The sequence below is a fragment of the Athene noctua genome, chromosome 11 (genome assembly GCF_965140245.1).
Source record: "Athene noctua chromosome 11, bAthNoc1.hap1.1, whole genome shotgun sequence".
NCBI lineage: Eukaryota > Metazoa > Chordata > Aves > Strigiformes > Strigidae > Athene > Athene noctua.
In genome coordinates this window covers 12,099,648-12,115,961 of record NC_134047.1, presented here as the reverse complement: position 1 = coordinate 12,115,961, position 16,314 = coordinate 12,099,648, and the positions used below count along the sequence as shown (strand labels likewise).

Below are 16,314 nucleotides of genomic sequence, written 5' to 3'. Positions count from 1 at the left end.
AGATGAAAGTGTGTTGTCTCTCTCCTTCATGTCATTTACTGCTTCAGACACAAAGTCATTTGGAGAGACAGCTTCACCAGTTTTCCGAGGCAGGCAGCATAGGTAACAGCTCTTCATCTGCACGATCCATATTACTGGTGATCACCTTATTACTGGTGACCAGGGCCACGCATGCTGCTCATACAGACCCCATTGATTCCAGAGTGTTTTCAGAGCACAGATTTTGCTCCCAGTCTAGGCTCTGACTCAGAAATGCTTTAAGGTAAGCATGGCTTACAAAACTATCCCCAATCTATTGCTAGCAATGAACAAAACAGTTTTAAAATGTTGTATATATGCCTCTCCTCTTCCTCCACTAAAATCAGCCCTAAAACTCTGATTTCCAGTCCTTTCTAATGGGACCTGATGTGTCCTAGGGCCCAGATCTATGCACGAGAGTGACTTTACACACATGAATAATCCCGGAGTTCAACCATGTGCAAAAAGCGATTGTGTGCCCAGGCCCTTGTGGAATCCTGGCCTTAGTCTAACCTGCTTCATTTAGCTGTCAACACAGTATTCTCCGGTTTGCCTAGCAATTATTTCTTTGTCATCTGATGCAGAGGTTAGGTGCTCTTTGATATTGTTTGTTCAGCTTTCCCCTCCTCTGTCGCTGCAGTGCCCAGAAGGGATATGTGGATCTCTTAATCAGATATCATATTGACATTAGCTGTCACTATGTGTACGATACTTAGATACGTTTGGTCTTACAAGCATTTGTGAGTGCTCTTTTGGGGATAGCTACTGGGTAGTTACAGTGCCTAGAGGATGCTTGAAGGAAGGCTGTTACAATAAGAAACAGTGATTATCCATGCTTACTGATGGTCCTAGCACAAACAATCAGGCATTCACTTAGCATGGGAGGGAACTCCCTCAGCCAAGTGAGATGGAGTTAGAAATCATCTGACAGAGAGGTGAGGGAGGTCACACATTACCCTCTGCCTGGGGATCCTCCCATGTTTAATGTTGGCTGTACTGCAAAATCAGATTATCCTAGGAAAAACAGTTTTTAATATACTTTTCTTCCCTGGATAATGTATCAGTCATCCTTTCATATTTCACCCCCAAAGATTTGCGTGTTTGTGCTGTGTTTGGGGTTTTCACCATCAAGAGCAGAATGTTAAAGTCTAAACTGAAGCTAAGAATGAACCCTCAGAATTAGAAATGGTGCAGTGAGGCTCTGGACAGGTCTGTCCTGACTCAGAGCTCTTTCTAGGGGCTATCTTTAGCCTGGTGACACTCTTGAGTCTTGCTGTAGTCAACTTGAATTGGCAACAAGTAATTGAGGGCAGGAACCTAACATCAGATGCAATGCGTCACTTCCCAGGAGGAGCCCGTCTTTCTCCCTTGGTTTACAGGAGGGATGTTGTGCTAAGACCTATTTGTAGCTCTGCACAAGGCAATGGGCTCTCTGCTAATTCTGGGGTATTGTCACTCTAGCATCTTACCATAAATCATGCCAGAGGATTTAAGGAAGGATGCTGCCCCAGGTTCCTCACCCCAACCAGGCAGCAGTGTTAGCTTCACAAAGAAAATACCAGGCACAGCCACGGTACTGATGCTGTTCCCTAGGCCTTTATACATTGTTCTGCAGAACAGAGCCTGCCAAGCTGTTTGTTCCTCTGCAGAGCTTTGCTATGGTAATGACATGGTTGGCGCGAGTACTTGTTTTTAATTTTATGAACCTTGTAGCCCTAGAGCAGGACCAAAATTATTTAGCAGAGGAGAATGTTATTTTAGGCCTGGACATTGTAATCTGAGCTGTGCAATGAGAGCACATTAGCTTCAGCAGGACTTGGTCCAGCAGCATGGGTCTCCCACCCCACCCTGGGCAGGTTGTAGGTCCTGGTTTTATAACGTACTGCAGAGTACTATCTCAGAGAGATGTTCTTCAAGTCTGAGAGTTTTTATATAAAGTGCAGAGTAGCTGTGAAAAACTTTTTTTTGATAAGTGCAAGACATTTCTTGATTAAAGCCATAAAACCAAATTGAAATATATTAAAAATGGTGAACATTCACATTCATTCTAAGAAGGAAAAGCACAGCAACTAAGTGACATGGCATATTTAAACAATGCTTTTCTATGGGATGCCAACATTGGGTTAACTTTGCCCTTCCCAGAACTAGATCACACCTGCCTGTGTTTCACAGCTCCTGCAGTAAAAAGCTTACCAGTAAGTAATGCACACCATGTTCCAGAAGACTCAGTCTTTGTATAAGCTAAACAGTATTTACCTCTATACCTCCATCCCAGTTTCCCTGTCACCACTGACCAGTGTAAATGGAAATACAAAGCTAAACAAATGCTAGGGTGCAAGACTGTGAGAAACAAGGGTATGCACTGCCAAGCATGATGCAGCCTATGTGCCTGCGTTTCTCTGCAGGAAGCTTCTTGCTGCATCCTAACATGTTCCTAAAGCAATCAGTCTCCTCAAATATATAAAATAAATACAAAAGTGGAGTAAATCCCTTTCTTCTCATCCGACATGCCCCAGGGCCGTCCCCAGCTTTGCCTCCAAAAAAGCAGCCATGGGAGGTTAAAAATTTTGTGAGGCATCATCCTGCCAGTTTTGGCATTTAGGCATCCTGATGTAGCACAGCCTAACCTCTTCCCCTACTACGCTCTCAGTTTTGCCCTCAAACTTTCAGGTCCTCTCAGCTTTGGCTCTGGTGTGCCAGAAGGGGCACATGCTGTGTTTATATAAACCCTCTGTCACCTGGCAGCAGCGATCAAATGTGTGTGTGGCAGAGGAATTTTTCCTCTTGTCCTCCATGGGGTGGAAAAGCACTGAAATTACACTTTGCTTATTCTTTTCTTCAGCTCCTGAAGCCAAAATAAACTTTGGGAAAAAAGTAGCTCAGAAGTATAAACAGAATAATTGAAAAATACTTCTCTTTCTTTTAGCAAAAACAGCCTCAAATATCATAAAAGCCCAAGGACTGCATTGCTGTCTGGTCACAATAGCAGCTCAGGTCTAACGCCAGCTGCCTGGCACTGTACTCTAGACTCCTCTGACAGTGTCACACTTGCTCATGAGAAGTAAAATTCAGGCCTGTTTAAAAAGCCAGCTTGAGACATCAGCTAAACCTCCCTAAGCCCTAAGAACAACTTGAAGTCACAGGAGGAAAGAAATAAAGGATTATTTCAAACCCCAGGATTTTCGAAGTCAAAGCAGCACCTGGCTGAAGTCACAGCATAAACAGAGCAGATCACGGCAGTACCTGTGTCTTCAGAGAGCTACACAGGACCCAAACAATCCCCAGCTAGGAAATTAAATGACACTTGACAAACATATTCAAAGCTGTTAGCCATTTTTTGGATTGTTTTTGCAGAGCTCAGCACATGGTCTTAAGAGACTGAAATACCTCAGCATCATGAAATAACACATGCCAAAGTTCAGCCCATGCTCAGTGTGAACTGGTTGTTTCTAGAAACCAGAGGGGACCCAGAGTCAGGTGCAAGGGCATGCTAGACTGATAGTGTCTCCTGTAGAGTTTGGGACTTTTTCTCTTGATTCTTTGATAACATGATGCTGCACCATGCACATGTCATCCTGAATGTGTTTAGGAATAATGGTACTTCTCAAAAGAAACAGGGGAACTGAAGTGCTGGAACCCACTGGCTCTTTTGCTTCCACGGCACTACACATAATAGCAGTTTCTAGGTAGGGCCGTGCTAAATAATGTCATGTAGATGCATTGGAGGGAGTTTGTGTTGGCCAGAATCCAACTTCTTATTCTGCAAAGGACTTTGGAGATAGAGCTATAGTGTCATAGCAATGCAAAACTCGGGGGTGGTATGGGGCGGGGGAGATACCTCTGATGCTGAAGCAATGGCTAGGACAACTTTAAAGTCTACAATAAGGGTCAGTATGCCTTCGAAGGGACTCCAGAAACATGCTGTCTGGGCAGGATTCCCTTTGGGAAGGATTCTCTGGTGCTGTGAGATTAGCTGGTCTCCACTGAGTTACTGATGGGAGTTTGAATGGCTCATGGAAGAAGCCAGACTCTGCAAAGCAGGAGTGATTCACTCTCCACACTGAGAGAATATGTCAGGCTAAGAGCATTTTATGCAAATCCAGCAAAAAAGAGATGAGAGTTGGGAGGTGGGAGGCAAGAAAATCACTGTTTCATCCAGTTGAAAAGTTAAACCCTAATATTTCTTTTTTTGCTAGACATGTTATCTCCACTATTCTGCTAGGAATAATGCCTCTGTTATAAGCCCAGCTAAAGATTTCTGGCTTATCAAGTTCAAGGCAAAGAAGAAGATAGAGATTTGAAGAGTGGGAGGGTAAAGAAAACATACGGCTTTAATGTCAGAGCTTTGGAAACTGAGATACTTATCTGTTTTCTTCTTTCCTTGATTATGTTACTTTGAATTTGGACAAGGAAACCAGCCTGGCCAACCTCACTTCTGTTTCTTCTCAGTTTCACTTTCTGCAAACTCTGTTGTCATAGATGTACACTCAGATACACATCTCACTGAGGACAGTTTCACATTTAGAAGATACTTGTTGAACTGGGAGATGATGATGAGAGAGACATTTATCACTACTGTCATTAAAGATCATTGTCATCAGAGACCTGACAAACCTTGTCACACTAGCACCGATGATGGTGTCCCAGGCACCACTGCAAATTTGCCTTGGAGCATTACATCAGTACACAGCCATGATGCCCACAAAGCAAGTCGCTCGCTATTTACTTCAAATGCAGTATTTGTGAATGGTGCTTTGGAAAACAGCAGGTTTTTGATTTGCTTTTAATGTAGCAGATGCTTCACAGTTGTGAATCAAAGAGTTGCTCCCCAGAATTATTGTTTCTCTTCTTCTATTGATTAAAATGTAATATATGAGCTCACACATCAAATTATTTCACAAAGACCTGACTCTTTATGTTTTTATATGTGTGTAAAATCCTTTTTAAACAAATCTGTTCTCCTAAATCTGCAATAATTCAGTAATAAAGCTAGCTCTAAATAAAAGGAGACAAAGACTATTAGCAGAAATGCAGGTGCTCAGTGTTAGAAGAGATAAATAAAGGACAATAAAAACAAACTAAGGGGATCTCACAACTAACTCCACGCTCAACTGAATTGCATTGGTATAAATGCAAGCACTGTGTGGGCCCCCAAATTAGGAACTATTTACAAAACAAAAAGCTTGTCTCTACTGTATTGTGCCTGTTCTAGCCACACTGAATAGCCAGCCTAATGATGATTTCTTCTTTATTTGGGTCAGGTCTTGCTGAGGAAGAATTTTTTGAGAAACCAACGCTAAGCATTGCCAAAGACGACATTGTCATCTTACCAGGAGACACCCTAAAAATAAAATGCAGGTAAGGATTGCTCTGGCAATGCTGGGTTTCCTTGGTTGTATTGATTACCTTGGCACAGCACAGCTTCTGGGTAGGATAGAGCAAAGACTGCTGCACAGCCAGCTGGGAAGCAGTGCTGTTTACCCTCACATGCATTTCTGTGTGGAGGAGAATCTGACAGGCTGTAATAGAGCACGGAGGAAAGGCTCAGGTCAGCATTCAGCTTGGCCAGATTCTTTATGTTGTAAAGGGGCCCAAGCAAAATCCTGACTCAGCACATGGGAAAGCTTATGGGAGGGGGATGTACCATGCTTAAGGACATGGCTGGATAATCCTTGTCTGAAAATAGGTTCAGATTCAGCTCCTCTGCAGCTAAAATCACTCTTTCACTCCCTGTCCATAAGTAAATGACAAACAAGATCACCAGGGCATGTCATTAGCTCTTTACATATATATAGATGAGCTTAAACTGCCCAAGCTCAAATACCATCTAGCCTATAAGGTGGCAGTTAGTAAAAAGAAGTTAGTATGTGTACCTTCAAAGACCCGACCTGTTTAAACATACCATATTCTTTAAACCAAAGATAACCAGGACTCATAAAAAGCCAGACTGACGATATTTTAAATTATGGCAGCTCTCCAGTTCTTGCCACAATGTGTAAAAATTCACCATGCAAGAAACAAGCAAAATGTTGGTAATGTGTTTACAGGGAGATTCCTCTGGAAATGGGGGATATAGCGTTTGGTCACAGCTGACTGGCACACAACTAAGTAGCAAATACAAAGAGTCAGAGCACTTTCTGCTGTGTCAGAACATATATTAGCTTGCTCTGTCACACAAAAGGCCTCAGACTGAGATGTACGTAGGTGTCGCTTGTTCTGAGTGTGATTCATACGCGAAGCTACTGTGAGAGGTTGTTTTTTAATTTCTTCTGAGAGTGTTGTAGGAGAGAAGGCTTAAGGTGATACAGACTATCACAGTTTCTCACACACACACATTATTTTTACACCTTCTTGCAAAGTCCTCCTGACTGTAGTCAAGACATAGATGGTTTCTTGCAATAGAAATTACTAGAAACAGTAAGAAAAAGCAGTGGGAAGGTAAATCTAAGCTGTAGTTTATGCTGACACATATGTCCCTTCTGATTTTTGCCCTAGTCTATTTAATTCATTGTTATAGTGAAAAGTAAATTGACTCATACTTATGCTGACACATATGTCCCTTCTGATTTTTGCCCTAGTCTTTTAATTCATTGTTATAGTGAAAAGTAAATTGACTCATACTGTGTAAATTTGTGATGTCTTCTGGAGTGTAAGAAAGTTTTTTTCCAAATACCTCCAGCTAGCCATGTGGCTTATGAGGTCAAAACAACCTTAAAGTGGTATTTTTAGCTTGGCAAGAAGCAAGTATGATGGCAATAAAGTTTAAATAGTCCTTTAAAATCTAGACGCAGTGCTTCATAAAACACGCTATGTGGCCATGAGTTCGGTGTAGTGCTCCAGGCCAATTAAATCAATACTTTCCAGCAGTTCTCCATCCACTGCCTTTTTAAACTGTAGGAACATCCTATTTTTCTCTTTTCACCAGATGAATAAATAGATGATTATTAGCACTTCAGTCCCAAATTGCTTTATGGATGCAAAGCAATAAATCCACACAACAGATCTGAGAAATAGAAAGGTATGGTAGCATGCTGCTGTGCTAGCATGGGAACAGAGGCCCAGAGCACTTCAGTTCTGTGCCTCAGGTCACACAGGAGCTGGGAATAGAAGATAGAAGTGTCATTTCTGCACTTTGAGTACGAGAATCCCTGTATCACGTCCTCTGTGGATGTCTGCCGTCCTGCCTCCTCTGACACAGCACTGTCTGCACACTCACAGATTAGCTCTGGACTGGCCCAAAGAGAGCTCTGAAGTCCTTCGTACTTTCCGGGGGCATTAGGGCTGTGTGGAGCACAGCACAAGGCAGCAGACTGAGCAGGTAGCTGTGGTAACTGTGTGAACATCCCTTCTCCTTTAAACTCCATTCATTTGAGATTCTTCTCCAGGATTTCCTGATTTTTGGCAGCCTGGCCAAAGCTACTGCTGCAACTCCCCTCTGCCAGGTGTGAAAATCCCAAAACAATAGCCAAAGTCTTCATCTTCCACCAGGATAAAATATGCAGGAGGAAGAAGTGGGCACATGTAAGGAAGTGCAAGCGTGTGAAATCCCTGACCTGCTCTGCAGAGCCACTGTTGCCGATTTCCAGCCCTGATGGGACACCAGAGGTGACGGTAGAAGGGCAGGGACATGGTGATATGCTGGGAATTGAGTGCCCGAATGTGATGTGGTATTGTTCCATATTCTAGGCCAGGACTCCCATTCCTTGACAGAAATGGTCATTTAATGACGTTAGCAAAGCAGGGAAAGAGCACTGGGTAGGGACCTCCGCGTCAAAAAATGTCAGCACCCTGAAGGACAGGAAGCTGGTATGACGAATGAGGTGGGGTGGTTCAAGTCACCGGTGCTTCCAAAAGTGGGCGTGAGGCTGTTCACCAGAGAGGATACTCACACTTTTCCCAACACTCTCATTCAGCTACATGCTGGGAATAACCTCAAGAGTTCAGCCCCACGTCCACATCATCTTCAGGAAGGCAACAAAAGGACAGGCAGAAACAGGGGCCAAGAGGATGTTTGTTTAAGTGTCACTGAATTTTCTGGCAAATGCATACCCTTATTGCATCTACTGCAACACTACAAAGCCACTGGCACAGAAAGAGTAGTTAAGAGTTATTAGCTAACTGGAAACTTCGCACAGCTTGCTTGTTGGATACATTCGGTATTAGCACCTCTATACTGAATTGATGTGTCTAGACCGGATTTCTCCCTGGCGACACTCAGTTGGGGAAATCCAGAGGTTCTTACTCCTTCCTCAGCTCAGCAAAAGTCATTGGGTCAACAGGGATTCACTGAGTGTGAAGGGTTGAGTCAATCCCCTGTCCTTTTGAAGAGTGGCTTCTCTCTGCAATCACATACAGAACTGCCTCCCTCTAATATTAACTTTTTCCCCAGAAAAATCCATGGATGATTACCCCCATACCCCACTATTTTCCACTGTGACCATCAAAAGACCATGACGAAAAGACCATAATCTTCATCTCACAAGCATGTATAGTATGTACTAGTACATCACCAGAGTCCTCATAGTGCAGCCCAAGCAGAAGAGAGCTCCAAGAGTGCTGGAGCTCTGTTTCCAGCACAACAGGACTAGCGCAGCCAGTGCCTGTTACTGAGCTAACTCAGATCAGTTGAAAGCTCTCTCTGAGTCCTGCAACAGGTTATAAAAAGTCCTTGCTTTTTGTTGGTGAACTACGTAGAATTGCATTTGACATTAGCTGTGATCATAGATAAGACAACAAATAGGTCAGGTGGGTGAAATGGTGTATCATCTGCCCTGCTAGTTTTATGTTCTGACTGCCGTGACAAGGCAAATTGAAAAAAAAAAAAGTGTCTTGAGCAGATATTCTAAGATTTTTAATCTGATTAGTTCCAGACCCTTCACAAAAATCAACATTGAGTCACTGCTGATTAAGCAAGCAAGGTGATGTGAAGTTACATAAATGTTCTCCTCTCTCCATGCAGCCTTAGTATAAGAAAATATTAGTTAATTTAGCTGTTAAAATATGCAAGGTCCTTAGGTAGGAAGAAATATATAATTTTATCTGGTGCTGTCTAACATTTGAAGTGGCTAAAATACAGTATTATAAAACCAAACTTATGGTCAGGAAGTCTGTGAAAATAAAAATTAATCTTTCCTCCAGAAGCTAGCTCGCTACAGTTCCCACAGACTATTTCAGGAATCTCCCCTGCTCTGGGGAAAAGTGTGGGGTGATCCACTTTAATTCCTTATGTGTGGAAACAAGCACCCAGCAAGCTTTATTCTTAATTTTCAAATAACAAGAGTGGGAACATTGAGAACATCAATAACAGTTGCCAGAGGGAAGCCCAAATTTTGTCTGAAGTCATGACTCTATCTTACTTTTACTGTGTTATGTTGACAGAGGAGCAACTTCTGTAAGCTGGCTTTTGAGGGCGGACCAGAAGGAAGATCCCCGGGTGTTCATAACTAATTGTCGTAATACCACAAGGCAAAGCTGCAGCATGCTTGTCATCAGGAAAGTCATAGCTAATGACACCGGTTACTTCACCTGCATTTATGATGACTCCCCATCTAATGAGGATCTCATGGCCAAGATTTATGTGTTTGTTAAAGGTAAGAATTTCACTTCTGTTATTGTGGCTTTCTGGCAATATAAGTTGTTTTCAACTGTGGGATCTGTCCTAGGTAGAACAAGCAACCCAATTCAGGTGCTTTCACACATACCACCGCCCCAGTGACCCAGCGCTGGAGCAAGCACCAGCTTTGACATTTTGAAAAAGCTGGATATATTTGGATTTTCATGACAGCTGAATTCACAGGGACAGAGATGTGAGAACCAGAAATTACCTATCTTGTTCAGTTCCAGGACTTGAAAACTAGATTGTCCCATCTAGTTTTGTGTTCCAAATAACAGATACACTGATTTCTTTAAACCTCTTTTCCTTTTAAGAATAAATTCTTTTATTCTGAAGGGCTTTGCTATCACAGTGTTTTTCCTAAGATTCATCCTGAATACCCAAGTCCTCTCTCTTTCCCTTCCTCCCGAGACATGAAAATCCCTGACAGCATTCTTTGCAATTCCTCCCTCTCCTACACATTTGTATACTGCTTTGTCCTTCACATCTGTGAGACATCCAAAACTGGATGACTGCATTATACAATTTTATTGTAAAAAATGGCCCATTGCTCATTTTTGTCCTCTTAGAACTGCCTCTCCCCCATGTGTTGGAATCATTGAGTTCAGAGCCAATAATAAATGGAAGCAGAAACTTCAGAAGAGCGTGGTCCTCAGTGATTAAGTGAATATGACATACTGAGCAACCAATTTTTCTTAGAAGAACATTCCCCCAAAATGCTGAATTTTTTTCAAATCTACTTGACAAACACATTACTAAACCACTGAATCATTTTGGATCTTCCAAGCTGAGACTGTGAGTAGTCAGATAAAGGAGCTGACTTTCAGTGCCTTTAATAGGGGATGACATGAACTCCATTGGTGCTGAATAGTCTTACTATTCAGTTCCCCACAAGTACTCATGAATGAATTAATTTAATTTTTCTAATAAATGCTAAAATGTGATTCTTTAAATCCTCTTACTAAAACAAATGCTAGAGAGGCAATGAGTTTGATATTATTTGAATAGTTCAGCAAACTTACGCATGCAGAAACCCCATGTGTTTGCTGGACAGCTCTGATAGTCTCATGGTATTGCTAATGATGGTGAACCATCATGAGGCGTTACTCCCATCCCAAGGGGACTGTGATATACCCACACAGCTAAATTCAACTTTTGCTCTAGTAGGTGAACACACCTGTTTGATTCATGTGGATGACATTTTCCTGTCTCTTTATGTCTGTTGAAAATAGTCCCTTTCTATCCTTTCCCTGCTTTCCCAGCAAGCCTTCCTCTTATTGGAAAGTAGTTTTTTGGTGTTACTTGTTAGTTCCTGAAGTATTTTTTTTCTCCCTTTCTATTTCCTTTTTTAAAAAATTTTTCCCTGTTACTCTAAGCCCTGGTTGCTTTATCCACCCTAGTTCTTGTGCTGAGCTGTTTCCTTTTCTCATTACACACTGCTCAGATGCCCCTCATCTAATATTGTTAACCCAGCCCAATGCCTACGCTTCAGGAAATAGTGCACTGAAAACTCAATTCTCTATCCTGATTCAGTGCCCTGGCTGGCTACCCAGGTCTTCATTACTCTATGGTGGGAGCACGTGCAGGAAATGTTATAGATCTTTTGGGACTGCCTGAGCATTTTCCTTAAGAAAATATCTCAAGTTATGAAATGCTTGCCAGCGACGCGCTTGGAACAGTGCTAATCTAAAAAAAATCGCAGGATGTCCTTTTGGTTGCCTAAGACTGCTGTGCCAAGGTTTCCCTGAAAACCAGCGCTGGATGGCTGTTTTATCTAAATCACCCTCCAAGACTGTCCTCACTCAGACACAATTTAATTGTGTCATACGCCCTCCCTGCTCTAAAAGCTCTTACTCAGACTCCTGTGCTTTAAAAGTTATTGAAGGAAAAGTGGGTAGAAAATGAACCAGCTTGGACTATGCATTCGGTGGGTGAAGTAGTGAGAAAGGCAAGTCAACAGGGATCCCTCCTGTCCATGTCCTAGCGAGCCAGCTGCTCATCCACCCCAAAGCAGAGCTCTGCCACAGCAGTTCAGTCCATAAGCTTGCAAGTGCCTGCTGGGATCTGGCCTGCTGGTCTGAGGATGCTGCTTGGCCTCAGTGAAATGAAGCTATTTATACCTCAGCATGGATGCTGTCCTCAGGGCGCTCTTCCTCCCATTCAATTCCTGTGTATATTTGTTGAAAGCCAGAAGGCTCTTTTGGGGACAAGAAAGCTGTTCTTCAGTGAGGGCTTTACACATTGTGGAGTTAAGTAAGGCATTCAGAAAATACCTACAATTTTGTTCAATATTTAAACATGCCTTTTTAAGGAAATTGGTCTGACAGTGTCTGGACATCACAGAGAAACCCATCAGTCGTCTTTAAGTGAAGAAGTTCACAGTTCCCTGTGAGTGCCAAACAGGGGTGAGGTCCAAAAGACATCTCTCCAGACATTTTGTGGAGAGAACAAGTGCTCAGCAGGGTGTTTATGAGACTGAGCCAGGTGGAGTGAGAAAATGTTGAGCCAGACCCTGAAGGCTGGAGATTCCTCTGAGGTTACAAGCCATTATTGCCAAAAAAGGAAGGGGAATGGTATTTTTTCCCTTCATTCCTGGCCTGCTGCTTGACACTGAAATGAGAACATGATTGTATCGGAAGCCCCGCTTATTGGTTATTATTTCCTGTGCTTGCTTCTGTTTTTACAGCCTCCCCAGTGGAGTTTCTAAGCTCTGTCAGAATCTGGCATTCAGCAGCTCTCCCCCCTGGTGCAATTGAGCTGTGACCCCTGCACATCAGTCGGATCATAAGGGACCCGAAGGCAGCAGGGTCAGCTGCCATGCCTCAGCTGTGCACTGACAGTCTGGAGGGAGGGAGAACTCAGGATCTTAATCCTGAATAATTGTTCCCGAGGCCTTTTCTGCTTCCCGCTGCAGCTGCAAGTCCCAAGTATCGTAATTAAAAAGCAAGACAACTCCCTCCTCCTGTTGCCCATCTCCTTGCTGGAAATACAACGTAGTTAAGGGCTGCAACAAAAATAGTTGGGCATTTTTTAATGGCATTGTTTAACTTCATTGCAATTCTGAGGGATAATCTCTGTAGCGAGATGCAGCGTCTGGTCAAACAGGGTGCTGCAGTGCTGCACAGGAAGAGCAGCCAAGCAAGCCTCTCGTGGCTGCTGTCAGAGAAAAGGGCGAACGGGGAAGCCCACCCTCAGTCCACAGAATAGGCAGTCTGCTGAGCCAGGTCTTGACCAGTAGCAGTAAAGATGGGTCTTCACTGCAAACTAGCTGCCCACATAGGGGCCCACGTCATAAAGTCTCATGTGGATGGCATTTCCACTGCAAATGCTGCCAAAGCCAGCTAGCCAATGTCATTTGCTTCTATCTATCTCCTGCAATTACCCTTCCCAACCAAATGGGTACTTCCCTGTGAGGAACATACACATTTATTTCAACCTTTGGGATCCCGGTGCCAAAAGAAAGGACAGGCTGTCTATTTTGTGTTAAAATATAGAGAGCCCTCTCTACAGTGTTTCCTAGGGCACATATAAAATTTAACATGGCTTAGAGGAGGAGGAAAAACAGATAAATCAAGCAAAGATTTGCTCCACCTTCCCAAAGGGCTATCCCAGACCCCAGCCTAGACAGAAGTCAGGACTTGCAGCTCTCAGCTATTTGAAATACTGTTACTGTCAGCAAAGCAACTGTCTCAATGTATAAAATAGTCCTCGGGGCATCAGCTGGAAAAGCTCTCTGTATCAGCTGAAACGCTGCCTCAGCTTTCGCAGTGATTTCCCCTTGCAGTCCTCAGCTCTCTGTAGCAGTAAGGGATTTGCTACACCTTTTTGTACCACTCAGTCAATGCATCAGTAGGAAGAAGCATAAGCTCAATTCTGTTTGCTTCCCTCCATCAGCAACTTGTCTGACATTCTTACTGTGGTAGCTGGAACTGGCCACATCTTGAGTGTCTATAAAAGTTCATCCAAGTTTCCATGTTGTGCTTTGATTCCTGTCCACACACACCAGTAGTACTGCTTTGCTAGAACTGTAGGGCTAAAGGAGGCAATCTCCTCGTCGCAGACATGGGGCAAGCAGGCCAGCAACAGACATCCTCTACTAATTTTTATGCAAAGCAGGGCTGTTATTCAGTTTCTTGAAATAATTATGGCCATAATGGGGCTGGTTCTCAAACACTTCAGGAACACAGGAGTCCCACCTCCTCTGACCATGATACTGTAATTGGCACAAAATTATGTATGTGAACCCAGTACATCAGTGTTGGCTCTCACACAAGGGCCCAAATACACTGGGGTAGCATCACCAATTCCTGTTTGGGCCTCATGTGGTTCACTCTCTGAATACATAGATTGGTGGATATTTTAAGTGTCTTCCCACACGGAGCAATTCATCTGCTGGTGTTTCACCATCTCAGTGTTACAGTGTGTTAGGAACATGGCAGGACTGAGGGAGTAATTTGTTTACAGTGTAACAGAAGATACCACTGCAGAGAATTTGAGTTCTGGCTCCTTTCAAAGTTCATATGGACACCATGAAGCACCAGCACTGCAGGCAGCACTGGAGGCTTGAGCCATAGTACAGTCCTGCCAGGATTCCAGAGCACAGGAACTGGAAATCAAGTTTGAAGCAAGACAGACTTTTATATGGGAACACTGGGAGCACAAGTCCTGTTTAGGCTGTTCTGAAGGAAAAAGGGGGATGCATCCAAGCAGCTTGTCCTGTCAGAGCATGCATCTCACTGCTTGTCAGGTCCAGCAGCAAGGCATCCCCAAGGAAGGGTATGATCTCTCCCTTGCTATTGCAAAGAATGAGAAGGAGAGTGGTACAAGTACTGCACGGGGGCAGAGTGTCCATCAACCACTGTCTCTTCTTTATCAAACTGTACAGCCCAGAGATGTGAAGCCGCATTTTCTTCATCCCTTCCCCACCAAGGGAAATCTAAAGAGGGTGGAAGGTGCATGAAAGCACCCCTCACATGAGATCATATTTTGGTTCTGATGTTCTTTGAAGCTGATTTCTGCCTCCTTAAATTCTCTTGACAGTTCACAGAGATAATCCAAATGTGAGAAGCAGAAATGCAGGGCCAGGGTGACAGCCCTGACTTGGGCTTTGGCTTGCTTTCCAGAAGATATTACCAGTGAGAACAGAGTTGGAGCTGCATTTCTTCTTTCTTTCATGCTGGAGACACCGAGACAGCTACACTTGCTGCCAGACACTCAGCAAGCTGAGATAGGCAAATGCTGTCCTGTCTGCTCAGCATGGAGCCCAGCAGATAAGCTGGCTGTCTTGCACAGACTGGTGGAAGGGTTTGGCACCATATCCTAGCTAACAGTGTTTAGGGCCACATGACATGGGAATACAGGCTATGTCGCTGTGCAGGACCCTCTCTGTTGATCCTCAAGTATTAAAGGCTGGATCCAAAGGAAAAGGAAGATGCTTTCCATTCTGAATCAAGACCTTCTGTATCTTCAAATCATATCCTAAAGTGTCACTTTTAAGTGGAGGAGCCTTATAAGATATGATGGTGAGAGAGCAGCAGAAGTTCCTGGCAGTAAGTCAGCAACAGCACTTGACATCCCTGCAGGAAGAGGTAATGATCCTCTCCTCCTAAATGAAGGCCTGGCAGCCAAAATCACACACACATTTCCCCCACTTCTTCCTTCCCATTTCTTATCCATTCAGTAACTGCTCGTTGCTGAACTTTACTCAAGGTCTGTGGCTGTCAGCAGTTAATGTGAGACCTGTTCTTAATGATGGTAAAGCTGGTCAATATTTTCTACAAAGTCTATGCCTGCCTAAAATCTAGTGTTGTGGGAGTCAGAATTTATGAATTCTTCTGGTGCTTGAAATGTAATTTCAGCCAAAGTATGGAGACATTTTTTAAAAAAATAAATCCTTACATGTTGGCTGTTATTTGTTTGGCAATGAGAAGCATTCTGCTTCCACAATTTTTGAAGTAACACTTTTTAAAGTAATATTTTTCTCTACAAATATTCCTGTGTTTGTAACAGCAATCTCTGGGGGAAGAATGTATTTCATTTGACCAAAACAGAATGCTTCGTGTTGACTCAGAATGTCTTCTGGGGGTTTTGCAGTCATTTTTGTTTTGCCTAAAGATTAAATACTCTGTTTTCTGTTTAATCTAAACATTCCACCACCAGTTCTTTTCATTGGCCTGCCAACGTGAAAAGTCCTTTATTTTCAAAGATCCAGTTTCAAAACAAGTGACTTTATATAAGTTACTCCTGTACCTAGAAGAAGCTTTGATGGGTTACCAGGAGAAATACAGCAGACCAGGCAATTGCCTTGTACAGCTTCCCAAAATACTCTGACCAACGTGTCACTTAACTGTTAATTGTCCTGTTAACATAAAGAACAGATTATAAACCTCCTCTCAGTGTTTTTGACCTTGATGAAGACAAACTTCATGGCGATTATGTCAAAATGTGAACTTAACCTGTGAAACTCTGCTCAGGCTTCCCAGCCAAGGTATGACAGAATGAAGAAAATAAATAGTGAGGGTGAGAGAATTATCTTTAGAAGGAACAAAGGAAGAAGCAAAATGAGAATGTTCAGGAATTTCACAGACATACATAGCTAAGGATGACTGTCCTCAAAGGCCATTTAGTGCTTATCATCTCTGTGGGCTGATGGATAGTATCTGAAGGGAGAGGTGATGTTATCT

The 16,314-nt window shown here is 43.1% G+C and overlaps 1 protein-coding gene across 3 annotated transcripts in view; it reads left to right on the top strand.

Moving 5' to 3' along the window:
• Positions 1–16,314, top strand: part of LOC141964428 (vascular endothelial growth factor receptor kdr-like) — a 141,379-nt gene that overhangs the window by 33,284 nt on the left and 91,781 nt on the right. For all 3 annotated transcript variants that reach the window (XM_074914786.1, XM_074914785.1, XM_074914781.1), the window contains exons 2-3: positions 5,280–5,376; positions 9,397–9,608. In XM_074914786.1, coding sequence (XP_074770887.1) covers positions 5,280–5,376; positions 9,397–9,608 — 309 coding nt within the window. The remainder of the gene's footprint in view (positions 1–5,279; positions 5,377–9,396; positions 9,609–16,314) is intronic.